This window comes from Candoia aspera, chromosome 3, assembly GCF_035149785.1.
Source record: "Candoia aspera isolate rCanAsp1 chromosome 3, rCanAsp1.hap2, whole genome shotgun sequence".
NCBI lineage: Eukaryota > Metazoa > Chordata > Lepidosauria > Squamata > Boidae > Candoia > Candoia aspera.
The window spans coordinates 68,820,391-68,836,213 of NC_086155.1; the positions used below are offsets into that span (position 1 = coordinate 68,820,391).

The 15,823-nt window shown below is 36.3% G+C and overlaps 1 protein-coding gene across 3 annotated transcripts in view; it reads left to right on the top strand.

Annotated features, from left to right (window-relative positions):
- PATJ (PATJ crumbs cell polarity complex component) overlaps nt 1-15,823 on the top strand; it is a 155,890-nt gene that overhangs the window by 2,954 nt on the left and 137,113 nt on the right. For all 3 annotated transcript variants that reach the window (XM_063298039.1, XM_063298040.1, XM_063298041.1), the window contains exons 3-11: nt 436-490; nt 593-759; nt 3,294-3,476; nt 4,373-4,512; nt 5,769-5,964; nt 9,678-9,806; nt 11,410-11,631; nt 12,662-12,752; nt 14,017-14,108. In XM_063298039.1, the coding sequence (XP_063154109.1) occupies nt 469-490; nt 593-759; nt 3,294-3,476; nt 4,373-4,512; nt 5,769-5,964; nt 9,678-9,806; nt 11,410-11,631; nt 12,662-12,752; nt 14,017-14,108 (1,242 nt within the window). In that variant the 5' untranslated portion in view covers nt 436-468. The remainder of the gene's footprint in view (nt 1-435; nt 491-592; nt 760-3,293; nt 3,477-4,372; nt 4,513-5,768; nt 5,965-9,677; nt 9,807-11,409; nt 11,632-12,661; nt 12,753-14,016; nt 14,109-15,823) is intronic.

Genomic DNA, 15,823 nt, shown 5'->3' on the forward strand with positions numbered 1-15,823 from the left:
GGATAAAATGCACCATTTGCTAGCTTGGCTTCTGTTTATCTTGGTATGATTCTACTGGTAGCAGTGCACAGTTTATACATGTTACTAGACAGTATGTCTATGGAAGTAATACAAATTTAAATAAAAACAGGACAACATGATGGGAGCACATGCCTTTTTACATTGGGCTAGATTCCATCTCCATGTGTAGCAAGACAGTATTTAAATAACAAGAGCAGCATTGCTCATTTGACGCTGAAATGTTCTCTGGACACACTGTAGTATTTTTACACACATATCCTATAAATACTGTGCTTCTTTGTGCACCCTTTAATGTGGCAACAATAAGTCTAAAAAGTTATGCGTGCATGTATATGTGTGCTTGCCATTTATGTTCATCAGAGTAAGATGTGTTGAAAACCAAAGCTTAATCTGCATCTTTATTCTAAAATTCAGATCATATTGAGTCTGCAGCACAGATAAACCAGGATGCCAGAAAATCCTATTGCAGGTAAGTGTCTTTGAAATAAGCTTATCACGTGGTTGAAATATTTCCAGATGTCTTAAGTAAGTTTTTTAATGAATTGTTATGATGTTTGGGGGGATCCAACAGATAAGCAGCAGGTCCTGAGGATTCTGGAGCGTCTATTAATGAAACTTCATGAGAAAGGAGATACTTCCCAAAGTGATAATCTGGCTTTTCTACACAATACTCTCAAGAATCCTTTATTTAATCACATACTGACTCTTCAGCAGTCAATCAAGCAGCTGAAGGAACAAGTAAGTAATAAAAGAGAAAGGTTTGACTGATGGTGAATGGTTATGTTTGCAAGACATTTTTGAAGTTGTGGTAATGTTTGTGGGAAGTATCAGGATCATACCGGGATGATTTTGCTTCTTTTCTCCTTCCTGTAATTCATTATTTATTATCTTCCTTGGATTATCTGAAGTTACACAAATAATGGGCAGAGTTCTGAATTTCTAAAAGCTTTTCATCAGACGTGATGGTTTTAAAATGCAGATGGGGGAAGGAAAAAAAAGAGGGAGAGAACTGATGGAATTGAAGTTCAGCAACATTCTGCTTTCTCTACCTCCCACTTCATCTAGAATTTCTCAACCATGGCAACTTTAAGATGTATGGACTTCAACTCCCCAAAATTCCCCAGCCAGCATAATTATGACCTATTAGGGGAATATACTGCTCATGACAAATTTGACATGACAAATCAGGGCAGAGTGATATTTGTGCATTACTTTTGTGTGAAAATATATCTTTATTATTCTGTTCTACTGAACACTCCTGGCAGTTAATAAAAAGTAATCAAGATCACTTGATTAAGAAAAAATAGCACTAAGAATTGGATCTGGGTGTATTTATTATATTTATATCCTGATTTTCTGATAAATATCTGAAGATTTACATGATTCGTCTCCTGAATCACATTGGTGTAAACATTGCTGTGGGATAGACTAGGTTTAAGACAATAATCAGCTGCAAATCAAATCAAATCAAATCAAAAATTTATTTATGGTCCAAGACCAAACACAATAAAAAACCAGCGTTCAATACAATAATTATAAAAGAAAATTTTGAAATTGCGAGACAATCCTTAAGCAATTAGCAGCTAACAGTTAATAGCATAAAGGAGGAACCAGATGGTTTCTAACAGCTACAGCTATTGATAAGAATTTTGCAACCTTCTTAGAGGTTTCTGAAGGGTGGTCACTCAGGAGAAGGATAACAGCCTCCTGGTCACGTTGGCAGTTAGAGTTAACGATTGGAAATATTAAACTTGATCGCCGTTGCGTGTGCAATGGACATTTGAATAGTACATGTGAAACAGATTCTCCCTCTGAGTCTGAACAGAAATAAGTTCAGCTTTCATATGGGAAGCTTATATATCTGTCAGTTGTTGCAATAATAGGTAGTGGCCCAATTCAAGCCAAAGTAAGTAGCATCCTATGTGGAGCATATAAGATGTTATAGAAATACCTTTAACAGTTGCCAGTGAGTTTTGGAGATATGTTTATCTGGGTCATCTGACATTCCCTAAAAGATTACATCACTTCAGTTAATAGCTGTCACATGGACTGTATTCTTGTCTCAACAGTCTACAACACAGACTGGTTTTGTGACTTCTGTGATAACTCCTGTGGGTTTAAACTGTATTTTGTTTGATTCAAAATTACATGATGCTTTTTTATTTATAAAGGCTTATATTCCAACCTAGGAAGGAAGCTCTAGGGAGTAACATGTTATTAATATATACATAAAGTTTAATTCCTTTAAATTAAATTTTAAAAAATAAATTTCTAAAAAAAAGTCATAAATCATTATAGTGCCATTTTTTAATCAGTTTTCAAAAGCAAAGTCCTAGATCTTGGGAGCTAGAAATGTCTCTGATATAAAGTTTAGAAAAGAAATGCTATCCAAGGTATGCATGCATGAAGTTTCAGATTTTCTGATAGATTTCTACCTTTTTTTTTTTTGCCTTTGAGTTAATCTTGATTCTTGATGACTATATGAACAGGCAATGCACTTTTCTTGATAACATTTTCAGAATGGTTTGCCATTGCCATCTTCCTATGGCTGAGAGAGAGTGACCCAAAAGCACCTAACTGGCTTCTGTGCTTAAGGCAAGATTAGAATTAATAGTCTCCCAGCTTCTAGTCCAATGGCCTTTTGCCCAAAAATTGTGTGGAGGGGAGCAGAATGAAGAGGCACTGATGATTTGTTAAAAGGAGTTTTGTGGGTTGTTGTGATTTTTTTCCCCCTGAAAATAAAAATGCAGATCACTGTGACCAGTTATGTCCCTCTGAGAAAATATATACAAATAATCTGATTATTGTCTGTGTCTTTTTATTTGTTTGACTGGATTATATAATTACGAAAAACAACACTGAGTTGCAGAATATTCTGAAATACTTTATTCTTCCCTGAGTTTAAAAGTTCCTTTATGTAAGAAAACTAAGAATGCTAAATAACAGTAAGTAGAATGAATGAATCCTAAACTAAAATATAAAAATTGTTGTTTATGTTAACAGTTCAGAATGATGTTTTTTTTCCACCTTGCTTTTAGCTGCAAAGGAATTCTGGTTTTTGGCCTGTATACACTTGAGGTACAGTAAATAATAAGCAGTTGGTGTATTAACATGTTCAGTTGCTGGCTGATTTACTAGTATTTTAGAAAGGAATATCGTTTTTCAATATATAAACTGAGCTGCCAAGTTACTTAAGCAGTATTTTATGCCCACTAGTGCTATTATTTTGTATTAAGTATTTAGTGTCTGTGGTAATATCTTGTGCTTCACAGCTTAGGTATATGCCTCCAGATCGTTCAGTGGATTTTGATTTTACTAGGCGAGGGTTGTTGGTATTTGATGCTGATCCACATCCTGTTGTTAATGGGAACATCCAGAATGACAAGCGGATGCCTCCACTGATTTCCAGATTTGAAGTGGATGAATTTAATTTGATAATCCAAAGGATGGCAAAGGTAAGGAGCAGTGATATATTATATAAAAGTTCCCTTTTTATTCCAAACCTCATGGTTACTAAAATCGATTTCTGAGTCATGAATTAAATTTTTAAACAAAGTCTGCTGATAGTTTGTTCTCATTGCCTCCTTAGAATATACGAATGCAGTGCCTCACAGATGATAGTAGCAATTGATAGAACAGTGTCCACTGCAACCTTTAAAACACAGTAACCCTTTTGGACAATATCTGGCAGTTATTATCCTTGTGACTTGCTGGCCAACAGTTCCAAAAATCTTCTCCCAGAATTTCTGTCTTTATTCTCAGAGTATTGGAATATTCCATAACAATGGCATGATGGATTTATGGGACAGTCTCTTCCCAATTGTTTCTACTGTCCACCTGGTCCAGCAGGAAGGGCATGTGCTCTGGGCTAAGGAGTGTCAGCTCAGGAGAAGGGCCTTTCCTGCCATGGTGCCCACCCTCGCAAAATAGCAGACCCGAGTGGTGATGAGAACAGCTGCAGTAGGTCTAACATTGGTACTGAGAAAGTGGGTGGGCAGGCAGGTGCCACTTAGGGGACCCGTGGAGGTCCTCGCTTAATGACCACATCGCTTAGCGATGGAAATTCCAGTCCCAATTAACATCATTAAGTGAGGACTACCTGTACTTATTTATTTAGGAGAAATGTTGTATACAGATTATATTTTAAAATGGCTTTACAAAACAAATGGAATAGATACATGGCTGATGCTCTGAACATGAAGAAAGTGTGCCCTTACTTTTTAGGTTCTGCAGGTTTGGGGGATTTTCACTTATGTTTAAATACTAGTCTTAGTTTAGCTTTATTAAGAGAAAATAATATTTTGCAATTGTAGAAATATTTTATTTGTAACATTACTTTTCTCTTTTTTAGGGCAGGCAGATTGAATATATAGATATAGAGAAACCATTTAATGTGGGCCTTGGCTTTAGTGTGATTGCTCTTAAAAACCAAAGCATTGGAGAAGTTGGTATCTTTGTGAAAGAAGTACAGCCGGGAAGCATAGCAGCCAGGTGAGAAATTTGTTTCCTATGTAGCAAGACTTCTTGACACAATCTGAGATGTGCTGTTGGAAATTTTCTGGATTTTTTTAGTTTCCCTGGCAACCTGGCTAGATGGTAAGTGGATCAGATCAGGACATTCTTCAGGGCAGCTTTTTCTATGATAAATGGGATGATGGTGATACAGTTAGTAAAGAATTTTGATAGTTCCGTTGCAATTGAGTATACAGTATTGCTCTCTGTTAAGAATATATTGTCTCCCTGAAGAGGCTGACTGAACTTAATGATTTCTTGACATCTTCTGTGGGTTATATTGTCATGTTTTTGAAGTTCTGATTTCCTGCTGGAAGGGAGAAACAACTACAGTCATTTGCATAATCAATCCTGAGTGCCTTCTCTTTTTTAATAGTCCCAAATAAGCTCCTTGGTTTTTAAGGAAACATAACGTGATAAAGAATTAAGACAAATCAGGGTGAAAAAGTTAGAATTAATCTGACTGATGATGGACAAGAGGCTTTTTGAAGGCATCAATGTTGGTGGAACAGAGATTATAGTCTTTTAGACAGCATCATGCAGTTGAGTTGTTTGGTTAATGGATGTCTTATTAAAACAGAATTTAATTTCAGAAAAGTATGTCATCATTGGTAGTACTTCATGACCTGGTACATTTTAGATAAACTTGCTTATAAATGTGGGTAAACTGAATGTTGATACACATCCAACTAATGCAGCACAATTCATAGTTGTGCTATTTGACATACCTATGAAACCACTGGCAGAAAGTGAATTAGTCCACACATCACGTTTTAGCTGAAATTAAAGACTGTACTAAAACAAAGGCAAACCACAATATTGTTTAGTATGGTGCACAAATCCAGCCTTTATCTGGATTTGGGGGCTTGGTGGCACCTTACGCTGATCATATCCAATGCTGTAACTTGGTTCAATAATTGAAGATAATTGGTTCATAATTGAAGATGCTGTTTGTTTGATTTTGGTTTAGTATGTTATCTGAGCCGAGCCATTGTAGTCAGCTGGCTGTGCTTTATGATTTAACATGTTATGCAAAACCTGTCAATTGTACTTATTCAGAAAGTGGTGATTATACAAACTGTGGTTTAGTGCAACATCTCATTTTGCATCTCAACCCAAGAATTGGTTTGCTAATATTTAATATACATATGGGTTGTGTTTGTTTAATTTATCCTTTAACAATTTGATGAAAGGTTTCTGCAGCACTTTTAACTATCATCTGTGCTTTATCCAAGGGATCAAAGGTTAAAGGAAAATGATCAGATATTGGCTGTAAATCATACACCATTGGACCTGCACATTTCTCATCAACAGGCAATCCTATTGCTCCAACAGTCCACAGGGTCTTTACATTTGATTGTAGCCAGGGGACACACCCAGAGCAGCAGGAGGAACTCCTCTGCTGTTAGTGATGCTAATGTACCTGAAATGGTAAGTTAACATTTTATAAGAATCCAAATATGATTTTGCAAGAGTCTTCAGCATGTCTCCAGTGTTTTCATCAGTGTTTCTCAGTCTTGGGAACTTTAAGATGTATGGACTTCAACTCCCAGAATTCTCCAGCCAGCATAGCAAGTCCACACATCTTTAAGTTCCCAAGGCTGAGAAACACTGGTTTACATGTTAGACAAATTGCATTGTATAATTTGACTCTATACAGTCTGTTAGTAGATCAGATTTCTAGAAGTCTTTGGAACAACCTTATTATTCTGACGATAGGAGCTGCTGAAACAGACACAGTTGAAAAATTATCCATATATAGTCCAGTAACCTAAGATAGCAGGATATCACATTTTTTGGCTCTTAAATTATTTACTTTATATATGTGTTTTTGTAAATATGAAAGTAGCTGCCAATCTACTGAATTGAAATACAATTTCTGATGTTGCCCTATAATCATTTTTTTGTTTTTGTTTTGCTTTGTACATTTTAAATACTTACATTTGTTCATAATTGTAGTAATCATAAAGTTTCACTAAAAATGGATGGTGGATAGTATGGGAACGGTCCAGAACCAATATATTTGGAAATATCTACATTACTTCTCCATCTCACAGCAATGGAATTAAAAAAGTGAAGTCTGGTTAATATTATGGAGCACAGTGCAAAGCAAATATTGGAAATGATATTATGATTCAAAAAAGAAAACTAGACGTTGTTGCTAACCTTTTGTATACTCTGCTTAGAAGATCTGTTTCAGTTTGATGAGTAATAAATTTAACCAACTGATTCAACAACACGTGTAGCTTTACAATTATTCTTTTTAAGTCATGGAAGGGGAAGAGACCTTGTAGGCTATTGATTCCAACTTTTTTTCTCAGGGCAGGAATCCAAGTTAAAGTATCCCATGCAGATGATGAACCCAATCCAATGAAACACACACCCCCATATACACAAAAAGTAACTGGTTCCACAAGTGTGGGCTTTGTCCAAACCAGAATATAGTGGCACAATTTAGAAATATTACTTCTGTTGATGCAACCAAAAATCACATTTGCCTTTGTTACACCCACATCACACTGCTTCTTCATGTTCAATATTGCAAGATATTTTTCACAGGTACCATTACTGTGCATTTGATTTGTGTTTATTTAGTGAAAACTTTGCATTTGTCCTTATTAAATTTCATACTTTTACTTTCAACCTATTTCTCTAACCAAGATTGTTTAAATTTATTTCTTGTTTTCTACAGTATTACCATTTCCATCTAATTTTGTATTATTTTCAGATTTGATAAGCATTTCCTTTACATTTTCATTCATTGTTAATAAAAACATCAATGAGTAGAGGATCAGGACTGATCCTTGTGGTTCTACACTTGATACTGCTCTCTGGTTTGATTTGGAACCATTGATAAGTACTTTTTGAGCCAGTAATTTATTAACTTCATGATCATGTTATCTACCGATCCTTAATTAGCTTGCCAGTTCACAGATTATGGGGTCATGCTGGATTGAAACAGTACATAAGGCCTAGCATGTGCATGCAATGAATGCATGAATGAATGCTTTGTCAAATGCTTTGCTGAAATCAAAATATATCATGACTACAGATTCCTGTAATCTGTTAAGTAAGATACCGAGTCAAAAATGAGATTAGTTTAGTCTGGTGAGATTTGTTCTTGACAAATCCATAATGACTTCTGTAAATTACCATATTGATTTCAATGTCTTTATTAACCTTTTTATGATGTTCTATAGATAGTTTCTCAGGTATCAGTGTTTGATTGATTTGTAATTCCCTGGATAAAGACAGAGACAACATTTGCGGTTTGGTAACCTGGCATATTATCCATTCTCTAAGATTTCTCAGAAAAACACATAAGGGATGAGCCAGATCATCAGCTAGTTCCTTCATTGCCTTAGGATGCATTTGATGTGGTTAAATTTAAACTTATTCAGAGTAAGGCTATATCTGCAATTCTAAGTAGTTCTAGATGTAAGATTTGGATGTGTGGAGATTTTCACACTTGGTAAGTTTGGAGTGCCTTTTGCTTAAAGAGAGCTTCATGTTAATATGTTTTCTACTACAGATTAAGGTTACTATGGTAACTAATCATTTTGGCGGGGTGAAGAGGTTGAATTTAATTGTCCCCTTTTCACATGTTAATGGTTGCATTGCCTAAGGGAAGAACTTGCCTGGACTTGTTTTAGTTTCAGTTTCCCTTCTGTGTAGGCTTGCAGAGAATATGCAGCTGAGAGAAATCTCTCCTCTCAGCAAACAGCCTTTAAATATGTTTGTTATCTGTAAATAAAATTATTTTTATAGAAATGCCTGGTGTGAGACTTTTCTGATCAATCCTGGGCCAAATGGTTTCTAGCACTCTGCCAACACTTCAGTCTAGCCATTTATGAGTGAGCTTTCTATTAGTAATTAGTAATTAGGAGGAGATTTAGTGTGTAATCTCCTCCTCCTCCCCCCATCATCATCATCATCATCAATTTAAATTTATTGGCCGCCAAACGCCAGGCATTTCCAGAGGATGAATGAAATAGTAGGTAATCAGGCAGTAACTATATAAATAATAGGAGGAGTTTATTTTGCAATTACTTGATACCAAGCAGTACATATGGTTCTGCTACAAAAGTAAATCTTAACTCCTTGTAACTAATAAATACGAGCAACTGATTATAATGTGGTAGTAATGAAACAAAATTGTGGTTTTAGTCCTTCCAGTAAATAGATATTAATGGTATCCATTACTTACCAGTCTTGAGGCTCAAGTGGCTTGTTGGTAGAGATTTGTTACAAGCATAGATCTGAAGGAACTATCTTAACTGAAAGTATTTTTATTTCTTTCTATGATTATTTGAAACTACTGAAACTTAGTGGTTCATCAGTAGTGGTGTTTCTGAAGTTGAAAGCATTAAATGTAACCACTTTGTTTCCATAAAGAATCTGTACTGAGCAAACTGACAAAATAAAGCATAACTTTCTTATAGAGGATTTTAAAATTTAAATCATCCTTATAGCCTGAATATTTTTTTACTTGAGTCACAGGGTCATAGAATCATGGGGTTGGAAGGGAACTTGGAGATCTTCTAGTTCAACCTCCTGCCCAAGCCCAAGGCAGGAATCTTCATACCATCTCGGACAAATGATTGTCCAATTTTTTCTTGAAAACCTCCAGTGATGGAGCACCCACAATTCCAGGAGGCAAGCTGTTCCACTGCTTAATAGTTCTCACTGTCAGGAAATGCCTCCTTATTTCCAGGTTGGATCTCCCTCTGATGAGCTTCCACCCATTGCTTCTTGTCCTACCTTCAGGTGCTATGGAGAATAAATTGACACCTTCTTCCCTGTGATTTTGGTATTCAGTGTAAGTGGCCTAGTGTTTCTATTAGAAATGCTTCAGAGGAGATTCATGGTATGGTGTAATAAAGCATGTTATGGTGCCTTCATGCATAGTTATCCATATTCTCCATCAATTCTGCTTACTATACTGGTGTGAACCACTTTATCTCATGTATGTTCCAGATGATGTAACCACAAAGAAGAAGAGTCTTTTATAATAGCTTGAATGCTGTGGGACATATCAAGTAGCTATTTTATTGTATCGATTGGAAGCCCTATGATAAGTTTTTTTAGTGTTTTAGTTTTTTGAAAGATCACAGTAAAATGACCTTTCTCTTTTACTTTTCTAGATCAGCTGGGGCCACACTGAAGAAGTTGAACTGATTAATGATGGCTCAGGATTAGGTTTTGGAATTGTAGGAGGGAAATCAAGCGGTGTGGTGGTAAGGACTATTGTTCCTGGTGGACTAGCAGACAGGGTAATTTGTTTATAATTCTATAATACATAGTTAATACTTTGATTTGTAATTTCCTTGAAAGAAAGAAGTATCTTTTAGCAGAGAAATATAGTAGGGAAGGGAAACCAAACAAGGAAACAATCCATTGGAGATGTTTGACCTAGTTCACCTGGCCTCACCCTGCCTTATTAGACTGTGGAAGCAGCAGTATTGGAAAAGAATGGGAAATGAGCTGTGCCCACCTTTTGTCAGTAATGGTTACTATGTTAGCAGATAACAAGCAAAACCAGTCCCACAATGCTATTCATTTCATTGTGGCAAAGGAGGTAATAATCAAATTGTCCCAACCTCTCAGTGTCTTTGTTATTATATCTCATCTCTCCATTGCTGAGATGAAGCATTGTGGAACAAGGAAAAGGAGTCCATTTCTAGTAAAGTCTCCCTCTCATTTCTTGATAACTTATCATTGTGTCTATTAAACATGATCTTTTAGATGGCATGCATATGCAAACATTTGGCAAGAGCCCCAAATTGCTTAAAATGATGAAAGTAAACTAAAATCATCCAAGCCTAATTTCTAGAATGTATAAATGTAGATTAAAAGTAGGTTAAAGTTAACTAATTACATGTCACCACTATCTATGTCCCAAGTTGCCTGATTGACTTCTTATATATGCTTTGGCTCTTAAGTAAAAAAATTTAAGGCATATTAAAAAACACGTGTATCATTTGGAATTAAAATTTGGTAATGGTGTAGCTATTAGACTTATATGTGGAAGGGTCACAACACAAAATCCATAAGTGAGTGCTAAGTTTATGAAAAACAGTGAACGTGTCCATAATCTTTTGATTTGTTTTCCCCCTCCCATCTGGCCTAGCCTTGTGCCCAGCAATTTCCTGACTGATCAGGTATGATCTAGATTTGTAGGCAAACTTCCAGGAGAGACTTCCAAGCAGTTGGTTGTATCAATTTTAATTGTATACCATAGCCCACTGTTTCTCAACTGTGGCAACTTTAAGATGTGTGGACTTCCACTCCCAGAATTCCCCAGCCAGCATGCTGGCTGAGGAATTCTGGGAGTTGAAGTCCATACTTCTTAAAGTTGCCAAGATTGAGAAACACTGCCATAGCCTGATGATGCCAAGAAGGTATCATCATAGAGTTGTGAGTGCAACATTTTACTGGACAGGCTGTGGGATATAGTCTATTGACTAAAATTCCTGATGGCAATTGGGACTTAACTTTTGCATCTTTGGGGAATCTGTTTCATGAGAAAATGTAATCTTCTTTGCTTTTATATATTTCAGCTGATATTGAAAGATACTACATCTTATAGGACTGTCAAACTTGCATTGAAATGGCAATAGGTTATTAAATAAATGTGCTGCTCTGTTCTGTTTCCTTTTATGTATATTTAGGTACTGAAAAAGAGACTAAGGGATATATTCCAATTACCACTGAAAATTGGATACTTATAGAGAATTGAAATTCTACATATGGCTTTTGTAAAAATATACATATTTTATATTTTTTTATAATTTCAAATACAACTGAAAGTTATAAAAAAGTATTCCATTTCAGCTGCTAATTGTAACTTTGTAAAATGTTACTTGTTTCTTGCAGGATGGCAGACTTAAAACTGATGATCACATTTTGGAAATCGGGGGTATTAATGTACAAGGAATGAGTAGCGAGCAGGTAGCTCAAGTGTTGAGAAATTGTGGAAACCATGTTAAGATGGTAGTTGCAAGATCTCCTTTGGGTGAAATAACTACAACCCCACCAACTCCTGTGGCTGATCCTGTGGGTGAATTAGCTACTATTCAGGACATAGAATCCGACACAGTAAGTGTCTTAATGCTTGCATCAGATTACACCACTGGAAATTTCATGTACATATCTGAAAAATTATAATGCTAATTTCTTCCTATATTGACCTTAATACTTACTCAGTCTAATAATGTTTGTAATAATTGTCTGAATATTGTTATAACCATTAACACCTTTTGCTTTTGTAGGGCAAACAATACTGCTGTAGTTTTACTACATCACCGCAATCAACCCCTTTCACTTTCAATATCTTCTCCTTGACCATCCATCTCACCTTTAGCTGCAGCATTCAAATTATGGAATGCCTTTCCTTGGAAAGGCCACATAGTATTAGTGATTTAGATAATATCATTTTTTAGCTCAGATTTACAGAGCTGACAGCTGTGTTTTCTAGCTCATCTTACCTTTTGTTTGTCAGTTTATGCATTTTCATGTAAGTTGTCCTGAAGTACACATTCCTGAAAGACTATGTAAAAAAATATTTCAAATAAAATTTTATGCTGGCAGGAGTGGTTGAAACATTTTCATTTTATCAGCTTATAATTGTGTTTGCTATATAATTTGTTCATTATATTTATCTTTTGTGATACATTTTAATTTTTAACCTGTCTTAGTGTTGTTTATTGATCAGGTTAATACATAATGTTGCTGATATCCCTGATTAACAGTTCAGTGTTATCTCAGATATATTATATTTTATCAATATAAAGTCTTTACCACCTCAGTCTCATTATTTGCATAATATCTGAACATGCAAGAATTCTTCTTTGACAACCTGTAGCAAGCTCCAAAAGGCAATATAAAATAAGCTTTTAGAATAATTTTCCATATCAACACACCCTGAAGGCACCAGATTGATGAAGACTTCTTTAGCACAATACATTTGAACACCAAAAACACTGACATTGTGAAAACAACACACACCTGTTGTCTTTGGATCTTTGAACTGAAAAAAGCTTTAATTAGGTAATGAATTACAAAAGTTATTGGCAAAAGGTGAAGTGCTTAATATAATCTGAAAGAAAGGTATGGTTTTATTTCCTAGGAAAATGAAATTCATGAAGTTAAGTTGACTAAAAAGGATGGACAGAGTCTTGGTATAACAATTGTTGGATATTCTGGAGTTTCTTATTCAGGTGAGCTGTGTAATATTGATCAGTGAAGGAAGAGGCTTGATCAGAGAATTTGTTGATCATGTGTTTGTGGTAGAGAACAACTTTGTCAAAGAATGGGGGGACAGAGATGATTCTTTGCTTTGCTCTTTGTGAAGTATTACTTAGCCCCAGATATTTTAAGTAATACAGAAAGATTAGTCTCCATCAAAACGGTAGCTATAGATTTTCACTTTTGCTTTAATATTTTTACCAGCCATCAAATGTTTGCCCTCCATGGGATAAAGAAAGGCTAAGAGTTATTGTATTCAAGCCTAAATGAGAAAAAGAGGACATTTATGAAAAAGCTGAAATCAACCATGAAAATGCTAATGAATATCAAGAAACATGGAAGTCTCAAACATTCAGTACAAAAAAATAAGAAATTTTCCTCCAAAATAGGAACAGTTGGAGGAAAAATAAGTGTATATAATCAGGATAAATATGTGATTAATATAAAAATATATACAGTTTAAGAGCTCCAAGCAGGCCCACAACTAGGGTCTGTGTCACCCGGGGCAAACATGGATGCCGCACCCATTTTGGTGCCCCCCAGTGCTCATTTTGACACCCCCCAGTGCAGTGCCCAGCGCACATGCCCCACTTGCCCCCCCCCCCCCCAGTTGCAGCCTTGGCTCCAAGTACAGCAGAGAAATGGGTTCTAGTATAGAATTTTACACCATTAACAGATTGAGGAAATGAAACAGGTGGAGAAGCATTAATACAACTAGGGTGGAGAATTAAACACCTGATGAGTGGTCAGTATGAAGAAACTAAATCAAAACTTTTTTTTCAATGTCCCAGGGATGTATCCTATAAATTGGGCTGCACTTCATTTTTAATATTTTGGAGGGAGGCTCCAAGGCCATACATTGGTATGGTAGCGATACAGTGATGCCCAAAGGTTTGGCTTTACAAATGAAATAGGGATAATTGTTTCACTCAGAAGAGATACTAGAAGCTTAAAATAAGTCTTTTGGAACTTACTTCATTTTAAAATAAAATTGGCTCTTGAGATGGGTGATCCGCAGCAGAATTTTGGTGATGAGATTCTTGGGAGGCCAAAAGTTACACATACTCACCTAGGAATAAGCCCACTATACTCTGAAGTATTCTGAGTGGAGCAGTATAAAAATTCATTGAACATTGATGCTCTAGAATGTGTGTGAAATGATAATATTCAATATATGCTAATTCTGTTTCTACATTCTCCTTCCCTCTCCCCTCCCCCTCATTCTCCTCCTTTAAGGGGAAGCTTCAGGGATTTTCATAAAAAACATAATACCTGGCAGTGCTGCGGATCACAGCGGTTATATAAAAGTCAAAGACAAAATTATTGCAGTAAGTTAAATCTTACAAAGGCATCTGTTTTTACATTGCAAAGCATTACTGCTGTAGGCTTTCTATTGGTTGAGATGCTCTTCACGTGCAATTGGGAATGTATCCCATGATGCAGATGATCTTTTTTGACAACAAGAAGCAGGCAGTCATTTGTTGAGTGGGTCAACTGGGGCCATACCACAAAGGGCACTTTACAGCAATTAGTTTGGAAGAATATGGGGTTTTTGAAGAAAAAGAAGAATTTGGTCTATGTTAAATACTTATAAGGGAAAATAATGAATATTGCTAATTTATTCAGCATATTAATGCATCTGAATATGCTTGCTGGCATGACAAGAAGCAACTGTGTCTGCAACTGCCTTCAACACAAGAAACTACTGTAACATTTTTTTCACCACTATCTGAATTATCTGTGGTACCGGAGATTCAAAAACAGCAGTCTTCCATTTATTTTTTTGACACAGAGAATATTTCTGTGGAGAGCAAGTCTTGCTGAAAACTGGTGCACCAGCTTTCGGGGAGACATTCTGTTTTTGGGTTAATTAATTGTCCACAATAGCTTGTATGACATTTCCAAACTTCATGAGAAAATGGGGTAGATTCTTCCTAGAAAGTACTATTTCTAGCCTACTTTTTTAGGCTTGATTTTTTCTTCTTGCCCGAGGCAAAGTCATTTTACAAGAAAGGCTGATAAGAGTGGTGAGTATTAGAAGACCACTCTTAACCATGCATCCTTTGCATGTTGTTTCATCTAGTCCAGTTCCTGGTTATAAAGGAAATGAAATGTCTTGCCTATCTCCTGAGACGGTAGAGCAATCAACTTCTTACTTGATTATATTGGTTCCTGCTTCTTGTTCTGCTGAATTCTGGTGGTGCAGTTTGGAGGATGGAGGAGATGAATTACTTAGGTTTCTGTTATAGTTGAGACTTTACAGTAATGAATTAAACTATAGGACCATGATATGCTACAGTCGTCCAATTCTTTACTGGGAGAATGGAAATTTGGGGTGGAATCACTTATTCAAATGCATCCTTCCATGCAAGAATCTCCATTCATGTTGAACTGCATCACAGAAAAGAAGTTGAGATGGAAACTCCTAATACATATAAAAGTATACAGAGTGACCACAAGGAAAGTGCAATATGCTGTGCAGTAAGTAATAATGGCTAAGACCCTGGTTTCTCCTTCATAAATAGAATGTAAACTTCCATTCGTAGACAGGGGCGCTCTTGTTTTCCTTCGCTATTCTTTTTTGAGGGAGGGGGAAATCAGTCCCTGAATACCTGGACCTGGGATAACAGAATAGTGTGGTATAAGAATGTAAGAGCTGTGCTGTACCAAGTCCTACACCCAGTTGGACAAGCATTCTGTGTCCCCAGCTGGATACTTTGGGAAGGTCACAAGCCTGGAGTGGGGGATAGTAGTTTCCTTCTGCTGTTGCCAGCACAAGTATTTAAGGCATGCTGCCTATGATTCAGGAAGCACTGAACAATCATCATTAGTAGTAGTCACTGATAGCCTGAACCTCCATCACCATGCCCAGTCATCTTTTAAAATGATCCAATTTTGTTGCTATTACCATAATTGCTGGCAGCAAGTGGCATAGCTTAATCAATGGCATGGACCTGGTTGTTAAAGGGACTGCCTGTCTCCCATAGTATCTGCCTGGCCAATCCAATCTGGCGGGGTTGGCGCACTCCAGGTTCCTTCAATT